We start from the raw sequence: 20,267 nt of genomic DNA on the forward strand, positions 1-20,267 counted from the left end.
ACCTGCTTTAGGACTGCTTAGGCGGAGAGCCGACTTACGTCCTCATTGTCTCATGAACATGTTCGACAATTGTTCGAAAACATGTTACACCCTAAAACGGACGAAATCGCTTAGGCATGCATTTAAATAAGCGCGGGCAGGTCTCTTTGCCAACCACCAGTAGTGTTTTGACATCAGCCGTTTTTATTGACACTTGTCGCTGGTAAGACATTCACACATTCCCTGCAGGCTTGATTCGGTCATTTGATCGGTAAAAAAATTTAGAAAGAATCATCGAAATGCGTCTGGAAGCAATCATCTGGGATAACTAGATTAATACTGCAAGCCTTAAATCCTCGCTGCGGATTGGTCGAGATGTGACCTTTATTTTGATGTTTAAAGAGTAATGTTGGCCGCTAATCTTATCGAAGTTAAACAATTTCATGGCATAATATCTTCAGCTTCCGAAAAATCTTGAAAATTCCTAACAGCGACTTATATGCAAGATATTTCATTTTACGTGTTCGGAAAGCTCGGCAGCGATTTTTTTCAAGTTTGTTATTAACTAAGACGTCTGAGTCAAATACTATGTAATCAAGATTAATCTCGACTTATTTTCCTAAGCGTGCGCTTGTCGTTCAAATAGCGAAATCCAAGAGTGTCGCCAGATTCTTGACGGTAATTTTGTGCATCTCACCCATAGCTCGGTGGTTCTATCCACAAGTCGATGTGCTTACCATCGGGTCTGTTCGTCATTGTCCTCTTAACCTTGCCGTTGTTTTGCGCTACGATTTTCCTATAGTAATTGTTGTTGGGCGTCTTGAAGGCCTTCATCACTATGATTTTTCCTAATGGAGAAATGAGAGAGCTACGTGGTCTGGGTGATTTATGGTAACCATGGCAAGTATCTGTTCAAATGTCAGCATTGACAAACGTTATGCTAAAAAGTAATAGCTAGGAAAATGAAAAGTTAAAGGAAATAATAAATTATTATTAAAGCTAGTAGCTGCTCGTATTATTGCTAGGCCGTTTTAGAGGCCTATTAGCAAAACTCTAGATAATTCCAGCAACACATATCCCAGTTCGATCTTGATCAGGACCTATTCACATAGAGAGGAGAATTAAAAGAGCTACCGAAAATGACAAGCGTCTTTCGATTTCATGCTGGATTTCTCATAAGTGCTCACCTTAGCTAATTATAATAGAACAATATTAATATATAAAAGGGAATATTTTCAGTAAGACAAAGCTTGAACATGAACCAATAAAATCGTCACACTGGTTTTTAAGCGGTCCATTCCTGCAAAATCGCGTTTGTAATTTTTTGTACCGTATTTTTTTTTGTTTATATTTCATACAGTGTGTACATTTGTGCCAAGTTTAGCCTATTTAGAATAATGACGCTGTGACACTTTTCTCGCAAAACCATTTACAAACCATCAACTATAGTATATAGAAGTTGACGCTAAATTAAAAAGCAAATGTGTTGTCCAACGCTAAGTATCTCTACCGCCTTGGTAAAAATAATTGACTCCGCATCAATATCCTTCTTTTCCACCTATTTTTGTGCTAACCAATCAGTAGCCTTCGGTTTCGAACTAGAGGTATTGTTACCAATGGTGATGGATGATTCTATGATAATTTCAGTCGAAATTTGTTACGTGCTGGCTTGCGGAGGCAGTATGAATAGCAACATTATGATACGAATAGGACAAAAATCGATCAGCTCATTTAATTATGCCTTTTCTCTCTTTTCAGTAATTAACGAACGGTCAAAATTGTGACACAGTAACTTGAAGAAGGCACCAATAGGTTCATACTATGGTGATCCGACGGTAAGCTGGACTGCATGAATATCATCACTAAAATTGCGACAAGTTCTGTCGCAGAGAAGATGTATGCGAGCCAGCATTACTGTGCGGACTCAGTATGAGGTGGGTGTGTGTAATAAAAACGAGACCGTCTAACCTGACGTCTGCTATTAGACGTTGCCGTTATTCAGAAAGTCACCTTGCTTGGGCGTTCGTCTCGCTACTGTGTTTCCTCATAGAGAACCTCATCAGACTAATCAAAATATCTGCGTGTGGAAATCATTAGGGATGGCTATCTACAGGAGTTGTTCAGAGGAGCAGGCTGACGTGGGATGAGTTAATTAAGCTGGCGTGCAGTCGTCAAACCTCACCTAGTAGTTGAACGGGTCTTCAACTAAGCCCTTGTATCACAATTGTAATGGAAAAGGCCCTGCGGCTGCTAAATTGCATTGAATATATTCACAGGATCTAAACATCAGCCGCTTCGATTCAGGGGGAACCCTTATTCAAATTGGCGCCTGGAAATACGATGAGAAAAGAGCAATGAACAATGATTCGTCTAAAGCGTCTCTACAAAACGTTTGCTTCATGATCACCTGACGTTACTGTGTATTTGCTACGCAAATTGTATGCGTAATATGTATGAGGTAGTCGGTGCTATGTTTAGGCACAAGCGTGAGCTTACCTGTGGAGATGAGCTGCAACCGTTTCTAGGATTTAGCTTAACCTAGCATCGATGTTTTGCGCAATGAAACGGTAAAGAAAATGGCAAGAATGAATTGTCCATGGACAAAGGCATGGATTCATAACGTTCTTGCCAAAAAGGTGTCAACGCTTACAACCTAAAAAAACTAACAAACATAACATTTTAGTGCTATTTAATTACTGGTGACATTTAATCGTCTGCTTAGATTCTTATCAATAACGAGGTAATTAGGAGGAACGCTGTGGTCCCAGTAGAGACAGTGATTTCACAGTTTTTATGTGACGACTTCTCAGAAGGGTACAAACCGAAAAACAGTTGTGATAACGTAAACACCGCACTCGTGTTCAACTAACGGAAGTGATTACCTAGCTAGAATTATATACACGTTTCTGTTCGTGATCGCATTATGATGGTCTCGTCTGCTGCCTATTGCCTCTTTGTACCACCTATCTGTAATCCCTCAGTACAGACAATTCCGCAAACGGAGGACGTAGTTGTCCGTGGTGCATCTAGTATTATTTCGAAAATACTTGCAAGTAGAGGATTCAACAATATTTAGGCTGGTCAAACGCAATTGCACGATCAGTTGATACTGATAACTCTCACGTCAAGGGTCTCTATCGGGAGTCGGATCCTACACCTAATGAATGTAAGTTTGGTACCTTATCGATACGGCCATCGCGACGATCCGTTTGTAGAAGCATGAGATGGATGTACGAATCATCGATCTTACCATTTAGTTTTCATAGACATTACGGTTCTCCCAAACGTTTCTCAAACAGAAAACGAACTCAATATGGCAGAAGAGGGTACGCAAGTATCACATATTCAGGTCGAAACAATAACTTGTTTTTGTAAATGATTAACGGTGGACATATCGGTGATCAGGCATCCCCCCTGGTGGAATTCTTGCCTTGGTCACTGACGGGGGAAGCCGGGAGATTGGTAAGGGGTCAGATTGCGGGGTGGCCAGTACATTACCCTCCTCTTCGGCCCTCTCCACATCGGTTGCCACGAGGTAGGAAACCCCTCACTGGATGTCAGCGTCACCTTAACCGAGGACAACACAACTGCTCTATATACCGAGAGGAAAAGAGTAGCTGATATAGGCAAACATATAGACAATATACTGGGTTTTCTTTGATGATGTGAATCATCTCTCCGGACATGTGACACGAACGTATGGCTATTATATACCTTATAAACGTTTTATTTTAAAGGTGATATAAACGTGCAGTGAACTATTGTTAATTAGTGTTGTTGTATATGGCTGTTACGTGGACAATAGTGATCCCATATAAGTGACGAATATATAACTTGTTAACACATAAGGGAGTTATACTTTGAAAACTGGAACTTGTGAACTGATTCAATAAACCTCGGAAACAGAAGAACTTCAAATCAAGTGTTTTATTAGCACATAACATCTGGTATCATTTTTGATGACTGAACGAGAAATCTAGCAATCTGCTAGCAACAACCATCGGCAGCGTAATGTCTTCGAAAAGGCTAAACACAGAAACGACAACCTTTTGTGCAGCTGACAGAGAACTCAACGTAGCGAAGCCCAGCATAATCGCTGCCTGCATCGTTTTTGTACGTTGTTTGTTTCTAAAGTTTACTTTTGCACGAGAGTACTAGGATGGCTCTCGCAGAAAGCAATAGTCTCGCACCTTGATGAAGTAGTTTTTCCTCAGTGTAAGGAAAAAAAGATAATAACAAACGTAAATTTATCGATAAGAATACTAAGGCAGTGAGCGTAGATTTCATAGTTACCCAAGTTACGTTCATAGATATAATGAAAGAAAGCGCAACGTCGGGCATATGATGTCTATAGACATGATTAGTTCTATTATAAAACTGGCTACCTTGAGAAGAGGGGACAATAATCAGGGGCAAGGTAAAGTGAAAGAAGGCAAAAGGGAATCTGCATACGAGGTAAACACTCGACACATCCCCGAAGGCGTCTGCCTATAGTTAACCGCCAATTGCTGTTGACCTTCAACTCGAACTACCTGTACTGATTGATGACTTTGGTCGGCCATAAGTAATTTACAGAACATGCAGCATGGATGCAATTTAACCATACATTTATCTCTCCTACACACTCCTACGGAACCCTGTAGTCAATTAAGCTGTTCCCGCAGCGGGTACTCCGACCAAAATAAATTGGTGAATAAAATTATTGCAATCAACTCGCGTATAATAAATGTCCGGCTATTGGTGAAACGTAACGGGGCAGGATACGGCGAACATTGAACTACCATTGTCGCCCTAATCTAATCATGAAGGTCCGCATGCTGTTTCGGATTTGTCAGTGTTAAGACCTTCAGATAATCAAGTACCAAGCGCTTCGATGCACCGCTCATCAGCAACCATCGGGTGAAGTCGTTTGTCAAAGTAACTTCTCTTTTATTAAAATCATAGTTGCATTGCTATTCTGTCAGTTTGCTATAGTTATCATAGTTCAATTACGTTTACACTAAAAGTATGCATGTCGTCGCTATTCGTTCATGTTCACCCCAGTCGGTCCAACGAGGGCTCTTCTTGCCCGAATGATAAATCATTACGGGATAACAGTGAAAGCTATATTGAGAGCTGGCGAGAGTTAAGTGAAGCCATAGTTAGATTCGGCAGGCAGCGAGGGAGAGCAGTCGTAGAAGAAAGATGAGGTTGATTTTTGATTGTCCTCCTCCGAGACTTCGTTTCGGCTGATCGTATTCTGTGTATGGTGAACAGAAACGTCATTCACTTAGTACTCACGCACTCGATTGGTCGCTACTCGTTCCTCTACGAGCCAAAACCCTAGAAGAACACATTTTGCATAGGACCTGAGCGTTGTTGACTGCGTATAGCAGGAGCGTTAGCGGTACCTATGTTACGCAGAAGGCCTAGAAGAGAAGGTGCAGCAATGATCGAGTGGTGGGAAACTAGCGGCGAATCGGAAGAGCTCCCGATGCTGTGCTTAGAGATGATGGATGTACAGCGATCACATTCTCGTAGACGTCGTTCACATCATCGCTCAGCTAACCGCTACCATTATGCGGTGGTATTATTACACGGCTGTTTGAACTCTCGCTTCGGTTTCGATCTTCATATAATAATAGACAGTCTCCTTTCACTCTTCTATCACTTGCGGTTAAAGTTGCCACAGCGAACGCTATTGAATAAACACACAGACATAAACGTACAAAGCACGCCACTTAATCATATAGGTAAAATCTTCAGCTTGATCGGGATTTGTTGTAACTAGAAGTTATATGAATGTAGTCGATTATTATGATGATCCTGTGCCAACCGCAAACTAGTACTTACGACGAAAGGATCCCTATATTGAACTATAATGTAATACTAATCAAAGAAGAGTTGTGTAAAAACAAAGATGCTAAGAGTAACTTGAAAACAAGCCAGAAGAGGTGACTTTAACGGAGCCAACCCCACCGAAAGTGCGATCCGTCCTTTTTCAGAGCCACGAATGCGAATTTCACTGCGTGTGTTCCTTGAAAGAGTTAAGCGGCAGTATTCGGCACGAAGACATGGGGTTTGCTTCGCTAATATGTAACTATGTACTGTAATAAGAAGCTAAGCTATTTTTGCGTAATATACATATTTGCTTATATACCTATAATAATTAGCCCATCACTCAGCTCTACTGATAGAACTGCGTTCTTAGTCATAAGTTGCAGGGCCACTTAGCGTGTGAGTGCCTTTTTGTTGATCCGAAGGAAAAAAGGCGGCCAAAGGGGTGGGCTGAGTGCTTGCTTTATGGCTAAGATGCAAAACCTCTAAGTGAACGTACAGAAAATGAATAGGGTAGGACCGGGGAGGAGGGCATGTATGATCATTTGGTCGTCAGATTGGACCCGCTTTTGGCCTGACGCTGCTTGTTAGAGGGATGATGCGCGGCAAATTATATGCTTCCTGACAACATGTCTTTGTTAAAAATCTGTTCTTAGCGTTTATTACTGTAGAAGGAACAAACGTATCTAAAATAGACAGGCCATCTCGGCAGTGATGTACGCGGAATCTTCCACCATAAACAATGATTAGTTAGTTGCAGCCATGTTCAATCAGCGATGTACTTCACAGAAAATTATGCGACATACGGCGGTCTATGCGCTGCAAATAATGGACGTTTGAATACAAAATTTTATCCGAACGATGGCGTTACTACTATTTTGACTATAACATAGAATGTATTTTTATTAAGTTTCTCATTGCTTGAGATTGGATTTATTCACAGTCTATTTATAAAAAAAAAAATGATCAATAAACCACAACCGACGCCTTTCAGAGCAATCAAATGTGCACTCAGTTTTCAATTAACCATCACGAAGATTTAAATGCACAGCTAAAATAGCTTTGTTTACTTCATAGAGAAAATTTAGTCCTTTTAAGAGGTATCATACATTGACAAAGTAGAAATAATGTCATAATATTATGGTCAAAAGGAAATCAATTTATTTAAAGGTTCTACCGTAAGAATTGTTTCTACGTAAAAAAAAAGCTTATCGTAATGGGTTCGTCTAATTACGCGCGTATCTGTGAAAACTGAGTATGTTCTTCAGATAACAGAGTCGCAAAAGTTGGAAGGCGTGAGCTAAACAGTAGAAACTTTCCGTGATACCGGAACGAGCGGATTTGGATTTACCGGAACTGCTTATGGGCCTTACGCCTTCTCGGTGCCTTCGAAAATGGTTTGAAAGTCACACTGACTTTCTGGGATATAAAGTAGGATCAGTGTGTGCGTCGATGGTCGCACTGGGGCCTATGGACATTTGAAATCGTAGTCTTTAGGCTGCAAAAGAGAATTTCTCAAACGTAAGTTTACACCTAGTTGCACTAACTTTGAGAAGTAAAAAAGCAGGAGAACCAAAAGAGATTTGGCGGTACGTATCTCTCTTTTTTTTTTTGTTTTTTTTATGAAATCTCTTCGTGACATTCCGACCAGTAAAATAGTTAAGTTCTATGAGACGGTGGAAAAAAGGAACATACATTTTTTAAAGAATGAGCTGTGCCTTCTTCGCAAGTGGGTTATGTTTCTTCCCTTGAAATAAACATGTCAATTGCAGCGAAAGCGTTCATTATAACAATAATAAGAAAAAAGCTGTTTGTACCTCAACAGCCTGTTGTCTTTTTAAACGTTTATATAATAACGCTTTCTTTGTTCGACTAGTCACTGAGAGAAATGAAAATCGATGTTTTTTTTTCAACTAAGCGCAAGATACATATTTCAACTGACATTATACAGACAGAGTAACTTTTTAAAAACGACACAAACCAAGATCGTTAGTAGACCTTTATTTGCTTGCTGGCAGGATTGGCCAAGATTTCCTTGCTTCCTTTAGCAGGCAGAGGCAAAACAATATGTTTTGAGGGACATGACTGTACGACGCGACATCTCTCTTATGAATCCTTTAGCTACCTAAAAGTTTACTATAAGAACCACAACTTTATTCGAATATATCGTCAACACTGAATTGGCCCATGTCAGCAAACCATCGGACGTATTCGTGTCTTGTTAAACGAGCAAATATTCTGATAAAAAGGATTGATTATTCATCCAGCTCGATGGATGAGGGCTTTTGGATACATTTGTTAAAGATAGTACGTTTATAAACATATGAAGTTGAACTAACTATTGTTAACTATTAAGTAACACTGGTCGCTATTTTTTTGGAAATGCCTATTTTTACTTGAAAAGAACTGTTAAATTAGAGAACCGGCCTTGCAATTATCGCTGCTGTAGCTCTCTTTAATGCATGCTGCTATCCCTGTTTCGGAGAACGCCAACGCGACCAGAGCTTTGGTTTCTCCTCTGCGAACTTAGGTATTCGACTCGTGATGTCCTATCGTAGACTCTTCGCTGTTCGTTTAACGCTCGGCCGCTATATCTTTAGGGCCATTTATCATAAATTTGGATTCGCTGAACGGCATCTGTTGGTGGCGCTGTCGTTCCCTCTGTAATGGACTGAATTGAGGTGGTCAGATTTGGTCATCTAGCGGTCATCTAGCCGCTATCCGCTAGCAATCGCGAATCTTGGGAGCAAGCGTATTTGAGTAATTTGCGATGACCGTGATTAGGTTCCTTATTTTACGTGAGGAACTGCTAGTGATGCCTCTAGGTACTCTGTTAGGCGGAAAGTAGATGGAGGCCCACATCAAATCGTGAGGCCCGTTGTGGCGCCTGAATACCAGCAACTACGACAAGAAGGATAAAGCGAATTCAGGCAGGGTAGCACGCAAGACGACAATAACGATGATGACGTTTGAAAACTCTCGCCACGTATGTAGCGAGGAGCCCATGACGTTTGTGGACTGAACACAGCCATCAGAGAATGTTAAAAAAAAGCTTTATAGAAAAGTTTGAGAACAGCTTGTAATGGCGGTTAGCAACGATCGGAATTTAAAGACAATACTGACGATGCGGAAAGCATGCTTGCGCTAGAGAATCATAATCTAGGACTACAGGTCACTAAACGAATCATGCCTATTCTGCCTCTGGCGGAGAGGTACGAGCTCTGATTTTTGACGGCTAGCAATCTTCCCGTGACGGGCGACATACGACTTGAATATTGCATAAATGACGTACCTTACATTTGCACTTACATTCATCGTGCATACAGAAAAGATGCAATCTATTTAACGAATACTGTTATTAAATGTTGATACGTAGGGTTTCAATATTATATTATAATATTCAATTTCAATATTATTAAAAGCTGAAACAGCGGCGTCAGATACCTCAAAATCCGATTGTTTATATTATTTGGTTACCGTCGTATATTTCAGGAAAGATATGGCTAAATTGCATTAAATTCGGTTTTGGGCTTGAAAAATGGTTTCTAGTCTAAAGCTAAAAAGGTCGTCCGGCATAAAGCCAGTAAAGCTTGCCGGCCATTTGCTGTCGGATTTTTCAGGTCGACTCATTCATACCTAACAAAGTAGTCTATTTTCGTCAACTGGATAAATTATTTATATTATTATTCTTATAATACCTAATCCCCAACGGTGCTAACAATGCAGTGGCTTCTGCATGATAATTTTTTTGCGCTTATTCCATTCTGCTACCATCACCATTACACCACAGGAAAAAAGGTATCGCAATAAAATAGAACGACTAGATAAGCGTTGAATAGGTAGCGTCTAGAACCCAACCCGAAGGCAGACACTGCTATAAGCTATCGCTAACAAAAAACTAGATTTGTTTCACTTTTTTATTCGATGTTTTTCTTGACGGCGACATCTAATAAGCAGTATTGTCTCCCACTCAGATCTGTCCTATCATGCATATTATGGCAGGGGCCGACTGCTACCGAGGTAAACTTTTATCAAATAATTTTTGTCCTAAGGATCGGAAGGTGGTAGTTATGTTACGTTTGTCAGCCCCCTCCAACTAAGAGTAGAAGCAGCAGCGCCGGAATTGTTACGAATTCAAAATATGTCTATAGTCCCATGAGCGAGGATCGTATTAGAATAAAACAACAACAATATATTGGAATCACACTAATAGGACTAGTACGCAAGCCACAAACGCCGTACACAGTTTGGTGACAGCATTTGATAATGTTTCCTTACTCCACCGGACGTTTTTCCCCCCCCCCCCTTCAACGATTTTCTGGGAATACACAATATATTACTCATATTCATAAAATTATACATATTCATACGTGGAATTACCTTGACTATTAGCAAAGCAAGCCGAGTCGTCGCAGGCATCGTTTTGTATTCATTCTTGAGTTTATGAAGTCGTAATAGGACTTCTGATGAAGACGAACGAAAATATGCCAAGAACAATCTCACTTTTATCTATGATAGGCCTATGTCTCACGTCGGCGGTCCTCTCACCCATTTTAGAGAAAGCTAGATAACCTACGTGTATTAAAGTAACATTGCAGACATCGATTGGATGGCAGCCCCGTACTTTGTTTGCCTCGGGAAGCTTGTCTGAATACTGTCTGTAGATGATAAGAAGCCTGTGGCCATGTACTGTTGCCGGTTGACACACTGTTGTTGTTATGATCTGTTTTTCTTTGGCCACCGTCTTGGACGGCAGGTGAGAATTTCTGTGAGGTTTATATTGGAAATCTATTCCCTTTTCCAATATGGCGCATACGACAATAATCGTTGCGCGAAGCGTCGAGAATTTCGAAAATATGCCGAAACATTAAAGTTCATAAGCAGACTGCTGTGAATGAAAGAGCTAGATATTTTGGATTACTTGCCAAAAAATAATAGGATGATGGGAATTCAATAGGTATATAGTTGAGGAAGAGTTCTGCTTGGTTAAATTGTTCACGACAAACCGGTGTCGCGTGTAAAGCTCACAGCGGAAATTACATTTACACAGAGAGTAAGGTTTGTTGTTTTCCCAATATTAGAAACTTCGATCTTGAGGTTATCAGTTTTTTGAAAAGCAAGTCTAATGTTTTTTCGTGTTCTCTGGCGTGCATGCAAAATGCTTGTGCAGGTGAAGAAAGTACATTGATGCTCGGTAGTATTTCTCTGCCGGTTTTGTAGTTAGCGGATGAGAGTACAGTGTGTACTCAAGCCGCGACTGAAGGGGCACATGACATGGGAACGATATGCTTGTACAAGAAGAGCTTTTAGCTCCATTAAAACGTCTATAGAGGTGGTGAAAGACTGCTGGCAACTTACGTAAAAGTTATCCGAAACAAGGTCGCACTTAGCTGCAGATTCAAATGCTATACGAATTGTCGGACGGTTCAGATATCGCTGAGAATCGACCTGTTCTACGAATGGTCCAAGGACAGCGTGGGCAGGTTTTTCAAAAGGACACCGCGACAGCATGTTGACCCTGAGGTTATACCAGCACACAATCTAGTCTTTGTGAGGATGAATTATATATTTTGCAAGATTAAGGACAATGGAATAGTTGTGACATCGCTTCAGATCAAAGAGTTACATTTTATCTACTCGGCTTGTAGGACACTCCACCCGAAAAAAATGAACGTAATTTTAACAATGTCGACTAATAGTTGGCAAAGTCCAGTGCAAGGATTTCTTCTGTTCGTAGAAACAGTTCACGCGTCGCGATAAAACAAATTTTAGCTGGTTTCTCGCTTTCGAAGTTGCTAACCTAATCATTAGGGCTGCCCCTAGCTCTTAAGTAGTCAAAATTGAAAGCACAAAAATATCTAGGTCCTCTATCACTATGTTAAATTACAGTGCGATCCACTATTACATTGAAAATGTTGCCAACCACTCGACTCGTATTATGAGGCTTCGTTTGCAATAATAGTTTTCAATGACTTCAACTTACATTCGATCCATTGGAAAAAAAGCAATATTTTTTTACTGCAGATTCTGAGTAACGTTTTGCTTCGTAAATGTTTGTGAAGCAACTCCTTATGCTTGCTAATTAATAAAGCAATTTATCTTCTTAGCATATTTAGCCCGCAATGATCACAACATTATTTATTTTTCACTCATTTGTAGTGCAGAACCATCATGTGGTAACAGAATGTAGCGTCAGAAAAGGAAGCTGTGAGGTACTTCCATAACGACCTACTCCCTTAAGACTGGTACCCAAACATAGACGACATGTATAACATGTCGGCGGTGTATACACTGTGTCTTATAGATCCGTCTATGCGTAAACAGAGCGCAACCATATTAGACATTTGAAAATCTGTACATATTTAATAAAATCTGTAGGTGGGTGCTGACTCGAAACCTAAATACTTAGATAAACTAAGAAAAGGAAGCGCTTCCTTACTTTCGTCATTGTCATGGATCGGAACATGTCCGGTTCGCGTTTCAAACACGAAGACCAAGACCAAGACCAAGAACAAGAACAAATATCAGATTAAATTAAATAAAACACGTGAATAATTAGTAGAAAAAGATATTGATGAAGCAAAATTTTTAGAGCCTCGTCTGTACCAATGTGCGTGACATTATAAAATTGGATACTGACTCAACTGCAAAAATATCACATTCCCCTGTCCATGCTTGTGGGGTAGAAAATCATTGAAGAGAGACCAAGAAACTACCTTGAAAATGTAACTTCACGCCTAATAGATTACCCTCATTTTTATGAGATGGAGATATAGGACGGACAGCAAAACCTCTTCTGCTTCTAGTAAGCTATACAAAGACGGAGCTTCGATTGTAAACCCGGCGCGTCCTATCATCTATGTTCTTATCTTCAAGAGAACTTTTTGGTGAATGTCAGCAGGACTTTACGAAAGGGGAGTGCTTCAAAGCAACTGGCCCAAATGATGAAAAAAGTGGACCATGCGCATGAAGAAGTGCCCCTTGTTCTATGCATTTTGATTTCGCTAAGGCGCTTGATCGCATTAATCATAGCATTTTAGCTGGCAAAACTTTAAAATTTACAATGAAATGAAGTAAACGTTGCCGAGATCATTTAAAAAAAATGAAATTATACTACGTCCTAAAAGTATTTTCTCTGTTCATTGAGAAAATTATTTTTCCGTTACAATATCCATCCTTTGAGCACCCAATAAAAATCAATTGGAATGGGTAGAAAAATTTCACTGGGTGTACACAGTGCGTGACAACAAATGACTAGTAATGTTATATGAAACAATTGATTTAATAGAACACCCTAATTGCACCAAAATAACAAGATTACCGATATGTTAGTGCATTTATGGGAACAGGTTTACCATGGTGGCGAAGTGTCTAGAAGAACAATAGAATACCTGTACTCGTAGTAAATCGAGTATACTCATCAAATAGCTATAGCCGTAATAAAATAGTACAATCAGTGGGAAAGCAGAAAATCAAGCTCACTGTGAAACTGTAGGTCTGCAATCGTGCTCACGTTGGACTGTGTGTGGTACAGATCAAACTCTTTAATATCAAAGTAGCTCTGCCAGGGCATCTCAGGTTATTGTCCGATGATAAGTCCGACTACCCAGAGCAGGCTAACTATTGGTGTGTAGACGACTTATAGGTTATGTCACGAATCAATTTACTTATAATAACTGCGAACCATTGTTATTAATACGACATTTTCCGTATTGTTATTGAATTTCAGTGTGGACCAGGTGCAACCGCGGCCCGTGCCCTAAACGTGTTGGCCGGCCTCGATTCTGGCGGGGGTGGCGGGAACGGCGGCGAGAACGGAGCAGGAGTGGCTGCTCCCCTGTTGGCCGCCCCCCTCAGTCAGCTCAGTCAGTTGAGTCAACTTAGTCAACTCAATCTTAACCCCTTACAACAGCTGCAACAGATTCAACAGCTGCAACAGCTCAACAGCTGTACAGCTATGGCAGCGGCCGCTGCTGCGGCTGCCGCTGGAGCAGCTGTTGGAGGACATCATGGGGCAGGAGGAGCAACAGCCGGTGCTTCTGCGCCTCCCGCGGCTCACACCTCATCCAATGGAAGTCCTCACCATCTACAACAGCATCTACAGCATTTGCAGCAGCAGCAGCAGCAGCAGCAGCAGCAGCAGCAGCAGCAGCAACAGCAAACACCGCCACAACATCATCATCATTTACAACAACAACCTGTTCTCCATCTGTCCACGTCTGATCATGAGTGGTCCTCACCAGATGCTGCCACGGAAAGAAGGTACACGCATATAATGACCTTAGTAGACAATCCTAGTCCTAATGATATTTCGGCACTCGTATCATTATTTGCGCGCCTCTGACCGTTGCACGCGCTGTAACATCTCACACGGAAACTTAACGTGTACATCATCGTATGCATCGTTGCTGCCAACTTGTGTGTGAAATTGACTTTTGAGATTGGCTTTTTCGGAGCGCTCTCGCTCTTTCTTCCAGTTAAGCGTTTGCCTGATGTAAATAGAACAGCCACTCCATGATTCTTACAAATATTGTTCATGAAAATGACCCTTAACACATATTGAATCAATTGGCTCTTAACTACGCTAGCTGGTATGACATCCTACGAGTACAGCGTACAATGTAAAACAATACAATCTAAGTGAATCGATAACGTCCACTTTGTATAAGGCAGAATGTACGTCTCGCTTATAAGTCTTTTAAGACGCATAAACTTCCTTCGGCATGAAGTTCGGGAACCTTAAATAAAACCGTGGGAACCTATTGATCACTGTCGTAAAAACAACGTCGTTCTGTTCAATCTACTAATTCTTTCTGCAAACTTTTATCGGCTATATAGGTTACCCAATATACTCAACTATCCTAAACCGTTTGTAGTACTTTATTGACCCCCTCGGGATTCTAAGCCTTTCGACAATTTTCAAGCTTGTTGACAATCCTGCATGGTCGACATTTCACTATTTTATGACAACCTTATTCCAGTAGAAAATAAGATTATAATTATCCCAGATCAAACGTCTACCTAAAGTGCTGGTCAATGAATTTGACCACCAATAGATTAAGGCAGGCTGGCTGAAGCGTTCTTCAATGTATTGTGGACAAAATGGCGACCCGTGTTGCAATCACGGACTCAAACCTACCCAATGTTTCAAATGACAACAAATGCGAAAGGTGTGCGTCTTGCAGAGCTGAGTGCTTTGCGAAACTTGTCCTGCCACAGTCGAGGCATGACTTAGTACCGCGACAATGCGATCAACATGTTCGCGAGCTTGATTGTCAACTTAAAGGCTAATATCGTGTTATACCAAAGTCCTTCGAATACGCATTGCCAGCGTATACACATCGTGGCCGATTTTTCATGCCGTTTTCATCGACATACTTCGACGAACATCTTCGACGAACGTTTCGTATTTATAAATACCACAAATCACTTACTTCAAACCGACAATAAAGAGAGATTCCTCATGATGATGCCAATGTCAGAAGGTACGCAGGCTAAAGATTTTGCAACACAGGCATGTATCTATTTAAGACGAAAGGAACAGTTTTGGTTCCTGTGCTTGAACTGGTGATTGGAAGATTCATCGCATTTTGATAATTTGAATTTCTAATGTTGTCGCTATGTTTAGCGTATTTTTATTGAATTTTGGTAACCCTTTCAGAGAGAAGTTCCTCACATATTGAGATTTAGTTTTCCCGTCAAAACGCCTTTTAAAATTCTATGTTTAGCTTCGTCTCACGCCACCAACTCGTGAACGGTACGGCGCCCTTATCTCTATCGGGCTCAAATTCACACAAGATATGTAGCTTTAGCCTCAAGTTTGTTCGGCAATCCATATATATTAGAATGGGTCTTGTTTTCATTCATGTCATGACCAGCGGTATACTATCTAGCTTTGAGTCGCCGAACTACTTGAGCAAAACCGACAATCGGTTAGCTCAAGTATTTTTCACAGATAAGACTGTACGTGATTTAGGTTTCTGCCTACAAGTTTTCGCTATCAGTCAGCCTGTTGGTTGTCTCCACCGCAAACAGGGTCCCTGTGGGAGATTAGTCGGTATTCGATAAGAAAAGCGGCTTAAACGGTCTTACCGGCAGAAAGTTGGGGATATGGGAGAGACTGATCCACGAAGACATGATGAGTTTACAATGAACAAAAGTTAATAGGATTAAAATTAATTGCACATTCTTCTCCATAGGCGTCATCCAGGCATTACTGTATTATAATCTAAAAAAGCATGTAATCATACGTTATCTATCGAACTAGATAGCTGGTTCGTGTGGTCGGATAATACTGCGCTGAATAGATGTAACACAAGAAAATGATTTTAATGTCCTTCATCTTCTGGAGTTTGATAGAACTTTTTTGCTATTCAATTTAGTGAGTTTATTTTCTGCAAGGCTGACTTTCTTAAGTCAACCTAGTCTCTCTTTAAATACAACGCTTGGCTCAACCCAGAGCAGAATCAAGTTCTGCAACAGTTTTCCTCGACGGATTTTGATTTATTCATTTGCAACAAAGTGTATCCGCAGTGTAATGGGACATGTGAAAGAAATAATCCTGGGTAGCCTTGCAGAATTTTTTTAGGATCAGCCGAAGTTTTTTCTGTATTGATTATAGTTAGCCGGTTAATCACGAGGGAACTGAATAACGTCGCCAATCATTTGTTTTAGAAGAAAGGTCACGTACCTTCTCGAACCGAGCACAAGCAGACTGAAGTAGCTGCAAGCAAACATGGACGTATGTTTACATTTGCTCACGTAAAAAATGAAGTGCGCAAATGCAATTGAGGAAAGGAATTTTCAGTACTGAGCAATTGCCCAACAATGATTATGATGAGCAAGAAAAATCTATCAGTGTCTCGAAAAACGGATTAGCTGCTGAGTAGCATCAAATCCTGCAGCTTAATAGAAAAAAAGTTCTATAAAAGCTAAGTAAAAGTCCTCTAAACTAAACGCTTTTACAGTAAATGGAGAGTGAATGACATGTGAGTTTTGTCTTTTTCGTTATAGACCTACTAAGGCTTGAAAAAATAATTACTTTGAAAATACATGCTTTGCCCCTTTATGTTTCGAGTTTTATATTCGGTACACCGCTAGGCACTCTATTAGATGCCTGGCTGGCTCCCAGCACGAAACGGGGTCTGTCTTTCCTAGACCATAACGTGTCCCTAAGATTAGCATGCTTTGCACCCAATTGGCAATCATATGCATAGTATCATATATTAAATGTAATAACTGAACTCGCCAGTATACAGACCTTCGTTATTACCTTATTCTAGTACCTATTCTTAGTACCTTATTCTTACCTTGCTCAGCCAACATACGATAAATGATCTCTACCAATCATTGCGCGGTAGAAAAAGATTACGTAAGCGAAACACTAATATTTAAAATAAATTATAGGTTATTCGTGAACAAATAATTTCCAGTCAAATTTAGTCTTTAAAACTGCGAGTTATTGTTTTTGTAAAAAGTTATTTGTCATAAAATTAAATTCGTCGGTTCCTGTTTGGGACCATCGATTTTTCCGATAAATCAAATAAAAAGAACACATTCTCTTGTCGCGCCTAACTAGAAGCCGCACAAAATAGCAGAGCTTCAAGATTTCTACTATAACATATTAATAGTTTTGAATTGTATGTTTACATTGAATTACTAGAAGAAAGCGCTTTATGTGCTTATCAAGTACGAATCTGCTGATTCGTATGGAAAAACACCATTTAAGTATTGTAGAAGTTTTAGTCCCCAGGTTTCATAAGTAACCAGGCTTTGATTCTCATCCAAGTCCTTACCCGCGTTTCGAACAATAGCGGTAAATTACTATATTGGCCTTATGATTTTATCATTGCCACTTCACCGAATTATTACTTTTAAGCAAAATTTAAATGAATAGGGCACATACAAAAGTTTCCCAATATAGTAATAAATATGGCATGTTGTCTTCAGACTGTCAAGCCATTTGGCCTGTGCAATTGGTCCAGCCTAGTAATATGGCAAAAGATTACTGCCGATATCACCCTGCTTTGATTGTGCACATTAAATCCTTGTATAGGTCCTACTATCTGCTGACCCCTATCTCGCTGAAATGTTTCCCGCTGCCTAGCCCAAGCAGAGACTGTTTGCTGCTTCTGCTTTATCTTCTGCTACGCTGGCTTGTGTCGTTACTGTGTAGGTCTCCGCTCTTCTGTAGGCTTGAACTGCACGTTGAGCTTGTCCGCATACAAAATGTGCATCTCACAGCAGACACCCTTAGTCATACCAGGGCAGCTCTGGGACCATTGAGCTGTGCCGCTCAAAACAGACAAGACACCAACCGCTGGTAGCATTAGAAACAGCAGCTGTGGCAGTATTCGCACATACGTGAGATAAACAGAGAAAGGACGTAAGTAAGCAAGCATGAAAGCCAGCCAGCCAGCCAGCCAGCCAGCCAGCTAGCTAGCTAGTCAGCCAGTCGCCGGCAACGGCTGCTGCTGCTGCCAGTAGACGAGCACTGGTGGCGCCGAAGCTGGTGCCGTAGCGTCGTTCACCCGCTCATCCAGTCGTTCTACATATATTTAGTAGCTAACAACTCGTTGCACCACTAACAGTGAGTAACCCCTATGGTATCCACCAACCCACTAGTCTATAAATACGTTTTCCTTCAAAAACTGCCAGCGGGAGCTGCTACGGGTATCAACTTTACGTAAGTCGTTGCAGACAGTCAGTTAACTGTCAGTGTGTTGCGTGTGCTGTGAACGCTTCTTGTTTAAGCAGCCCTCTCGATAAGACGTTACTCTAATAAGACGTTAGTATATGAGGAGAGCAGTTTGTGACTCAAATCTCACATTGTTTAACCACACTTTCAGCAGAAGCCTTGATATGTATTGTCTATCCCGTAGCTGGCGATGGGTAAAACACTTGAAAAATAGCTTGAAGCGAAAATAAAACATCTTCAAGCATAAGTTGGTGCCGTAACATAAGCAAGCATAAGTTGGTGGTTAAGTAAGCCGGACAGACAATAATCGAAAGTAGTGAACTATATGACTGTACTCAACGAAGCGTAGGAACGATTAATTTAGATAATTGCCGCACTTGAAATTTGAAACAGAATTTTGATTAGAGCTGACAGCAAGCAATCGTTGTCACGCCATCGCCATTACAACCATCAATTGTTATGTATTGCTTACTGCCAGCCGGCTGCGTAAATTTAGACTGGGTATAAATATGTAATATATAAATGTATTGCACATGGGACAACAGTTGTAACCTTTTTGAAATAAAACTATATATCGCTATTTAAAATAGGTCACAAATAAGAGAAACGAGATAAACAAAGAGTAGTTACTAAGTATGTGTATTACAGATAGCGCACAAACTTCGAGCTTCAATTTTTAACTAACAATTCAAATAGATCTATACATTTAGTATCTTGATACAAGAAAATTGTATTTATGCCCTGTCCGATGGATGGTAAAGAGAAATTTCCGCATCTCAATTCTGAATATGACAGTCTATGACCTCTGACTTTGATTCAGAAGTGGTGTATTTTAATTGACCTAGGAAATAATTTATTCAGTTTTGCCTCACTGTTTGGTTACTACCAAGTTCGAGGTTTATTGTGATCAAACACACACTCATTAAGATGCCAAATGCAAACCGGGTGACAAATCGTTGCGGGTTTTCGTTAAGTCAAGCCTCCGGTGATCAACTATTCCCAGCCAGGATGAACCTTGTATGTCCTAAGTGTGTTGAAATCCGCTGTGTTCCATACGTACCTGTATACGCTGATTTTTGCCAGGTTTTGATACGTCACACAAACCGCTTCTAAACCTGCCAGATACGCTTGCTGTTTTAGTTGCGGCGTAAGCTGTGCAAATTTAATAGATCGGGTCATTAGAAATCCTATAACTACAAAGAACCCTTACGAGAAATTATTGTCAGCCATCTTCACAGTCCTATTAAATAACTTAGCTTACTCATTTAAATAAATCCAGACAATTCAAACGAATTTACTGGTTGATGTACGGAAAACTAGTTTTACCTCTCGGATTGATAACGAGTACACCTCACAGAACGTTTATTTCTGTGATCTATAAAGAAAAAGAAGCCTGAGCATAGCTGACTGGTGATGATAACAATGAATTTCCTTCGATCAGTTAGCTTTGTCTGGATTTTGGCGAATCGCCCGCATTCCGCTAAATATGACTCCGGTATGCGTTCATGCAGGAGGAGTCCTGTTGTGAGGATTAGAACCTCCCTGGTGAGCGGTTACGAACTAACATTTTGTGAAGTTTATAAACCATTGGATAGTCGTCATTAAAGTCATTTGTATTTCGCCAGGATCCTGAAACTGGTTAGCACCTCCACAAAGTGACAGGTATATATAGTAAAGGAAGTTGCATACGTTATCCGGATTTGTTGTTGCTTTTCTATTGTTTGCCGTTGATGAACATCACTTCGAATAAGCACATGAATGAATGAGTTCAACG

The 20,267-nt window shown here is 40.5% G+C and overlaps 1 protein-coding gene and 1 long non-coding RNA gene across 15 annotated transcripts in view; one reads left to right on the forward strand and one right to left on the reverse strand.

Annotated features, from left to right (window-relative positions):
• The window catches only part of LOC111252806 (uncharacterized), a 56,563-nt gene that overhangs the window by 13,411 nt on the left and 22,885 nt on the right, over positions 1 to 20,267 (forward strand). For 12 of the 14 annotated variants that reach the window (XM_022811282.2, XM_086993491.1, XM_086993497.1 and 9 more), the window contains one exon: positions 13,526 to 14,058. In XM_022811282.2, coding sequence (XP_022667017.1) covers positions 13,526 to 14,058 — 533 coding nt within the window. Of the gene's footprint in view, positions 1 to 1,737; positions 1,914 to 13,525; positions 14,059 to 20,267 lie in introns of all 14 variants that reach the window. The other 2 variants (XM_086993502.1, XM_086993503.1) reach the window with 1 other exon arrangement.
• On the reverse strand, positions 3,893 to 19,925 carry LOC147755067 (uncharacterized). The gene is made up of 3 exons (XR_015330576.1): positions 19,820 to 19,925; positions 19,554 to 19,645; positions 3,893 to 5,656 (listed from the first exon to the last, which is right to left on the reverse strand). It is a non-coding gene; the product is annotated as an uncharacterized LOC147755067 (long non-coding RNA).

The sequence above is a fragment of the Varroa destructor genome, unplaced genomic scaffold, assembly GCF_002443255.2.
Source record: "Varroa destructor unplaced genomic scaffold, Vdes_3.0 BEIS01000006.1, whole genome shotgun sequence".
Taxonomy (NCBI): domain Eukaryota; kingdom Metazoa; phylum Arthropoda; class Arachnida; order Mesostigmata; family Varroidae; genus Varroa; species Varroa destructor.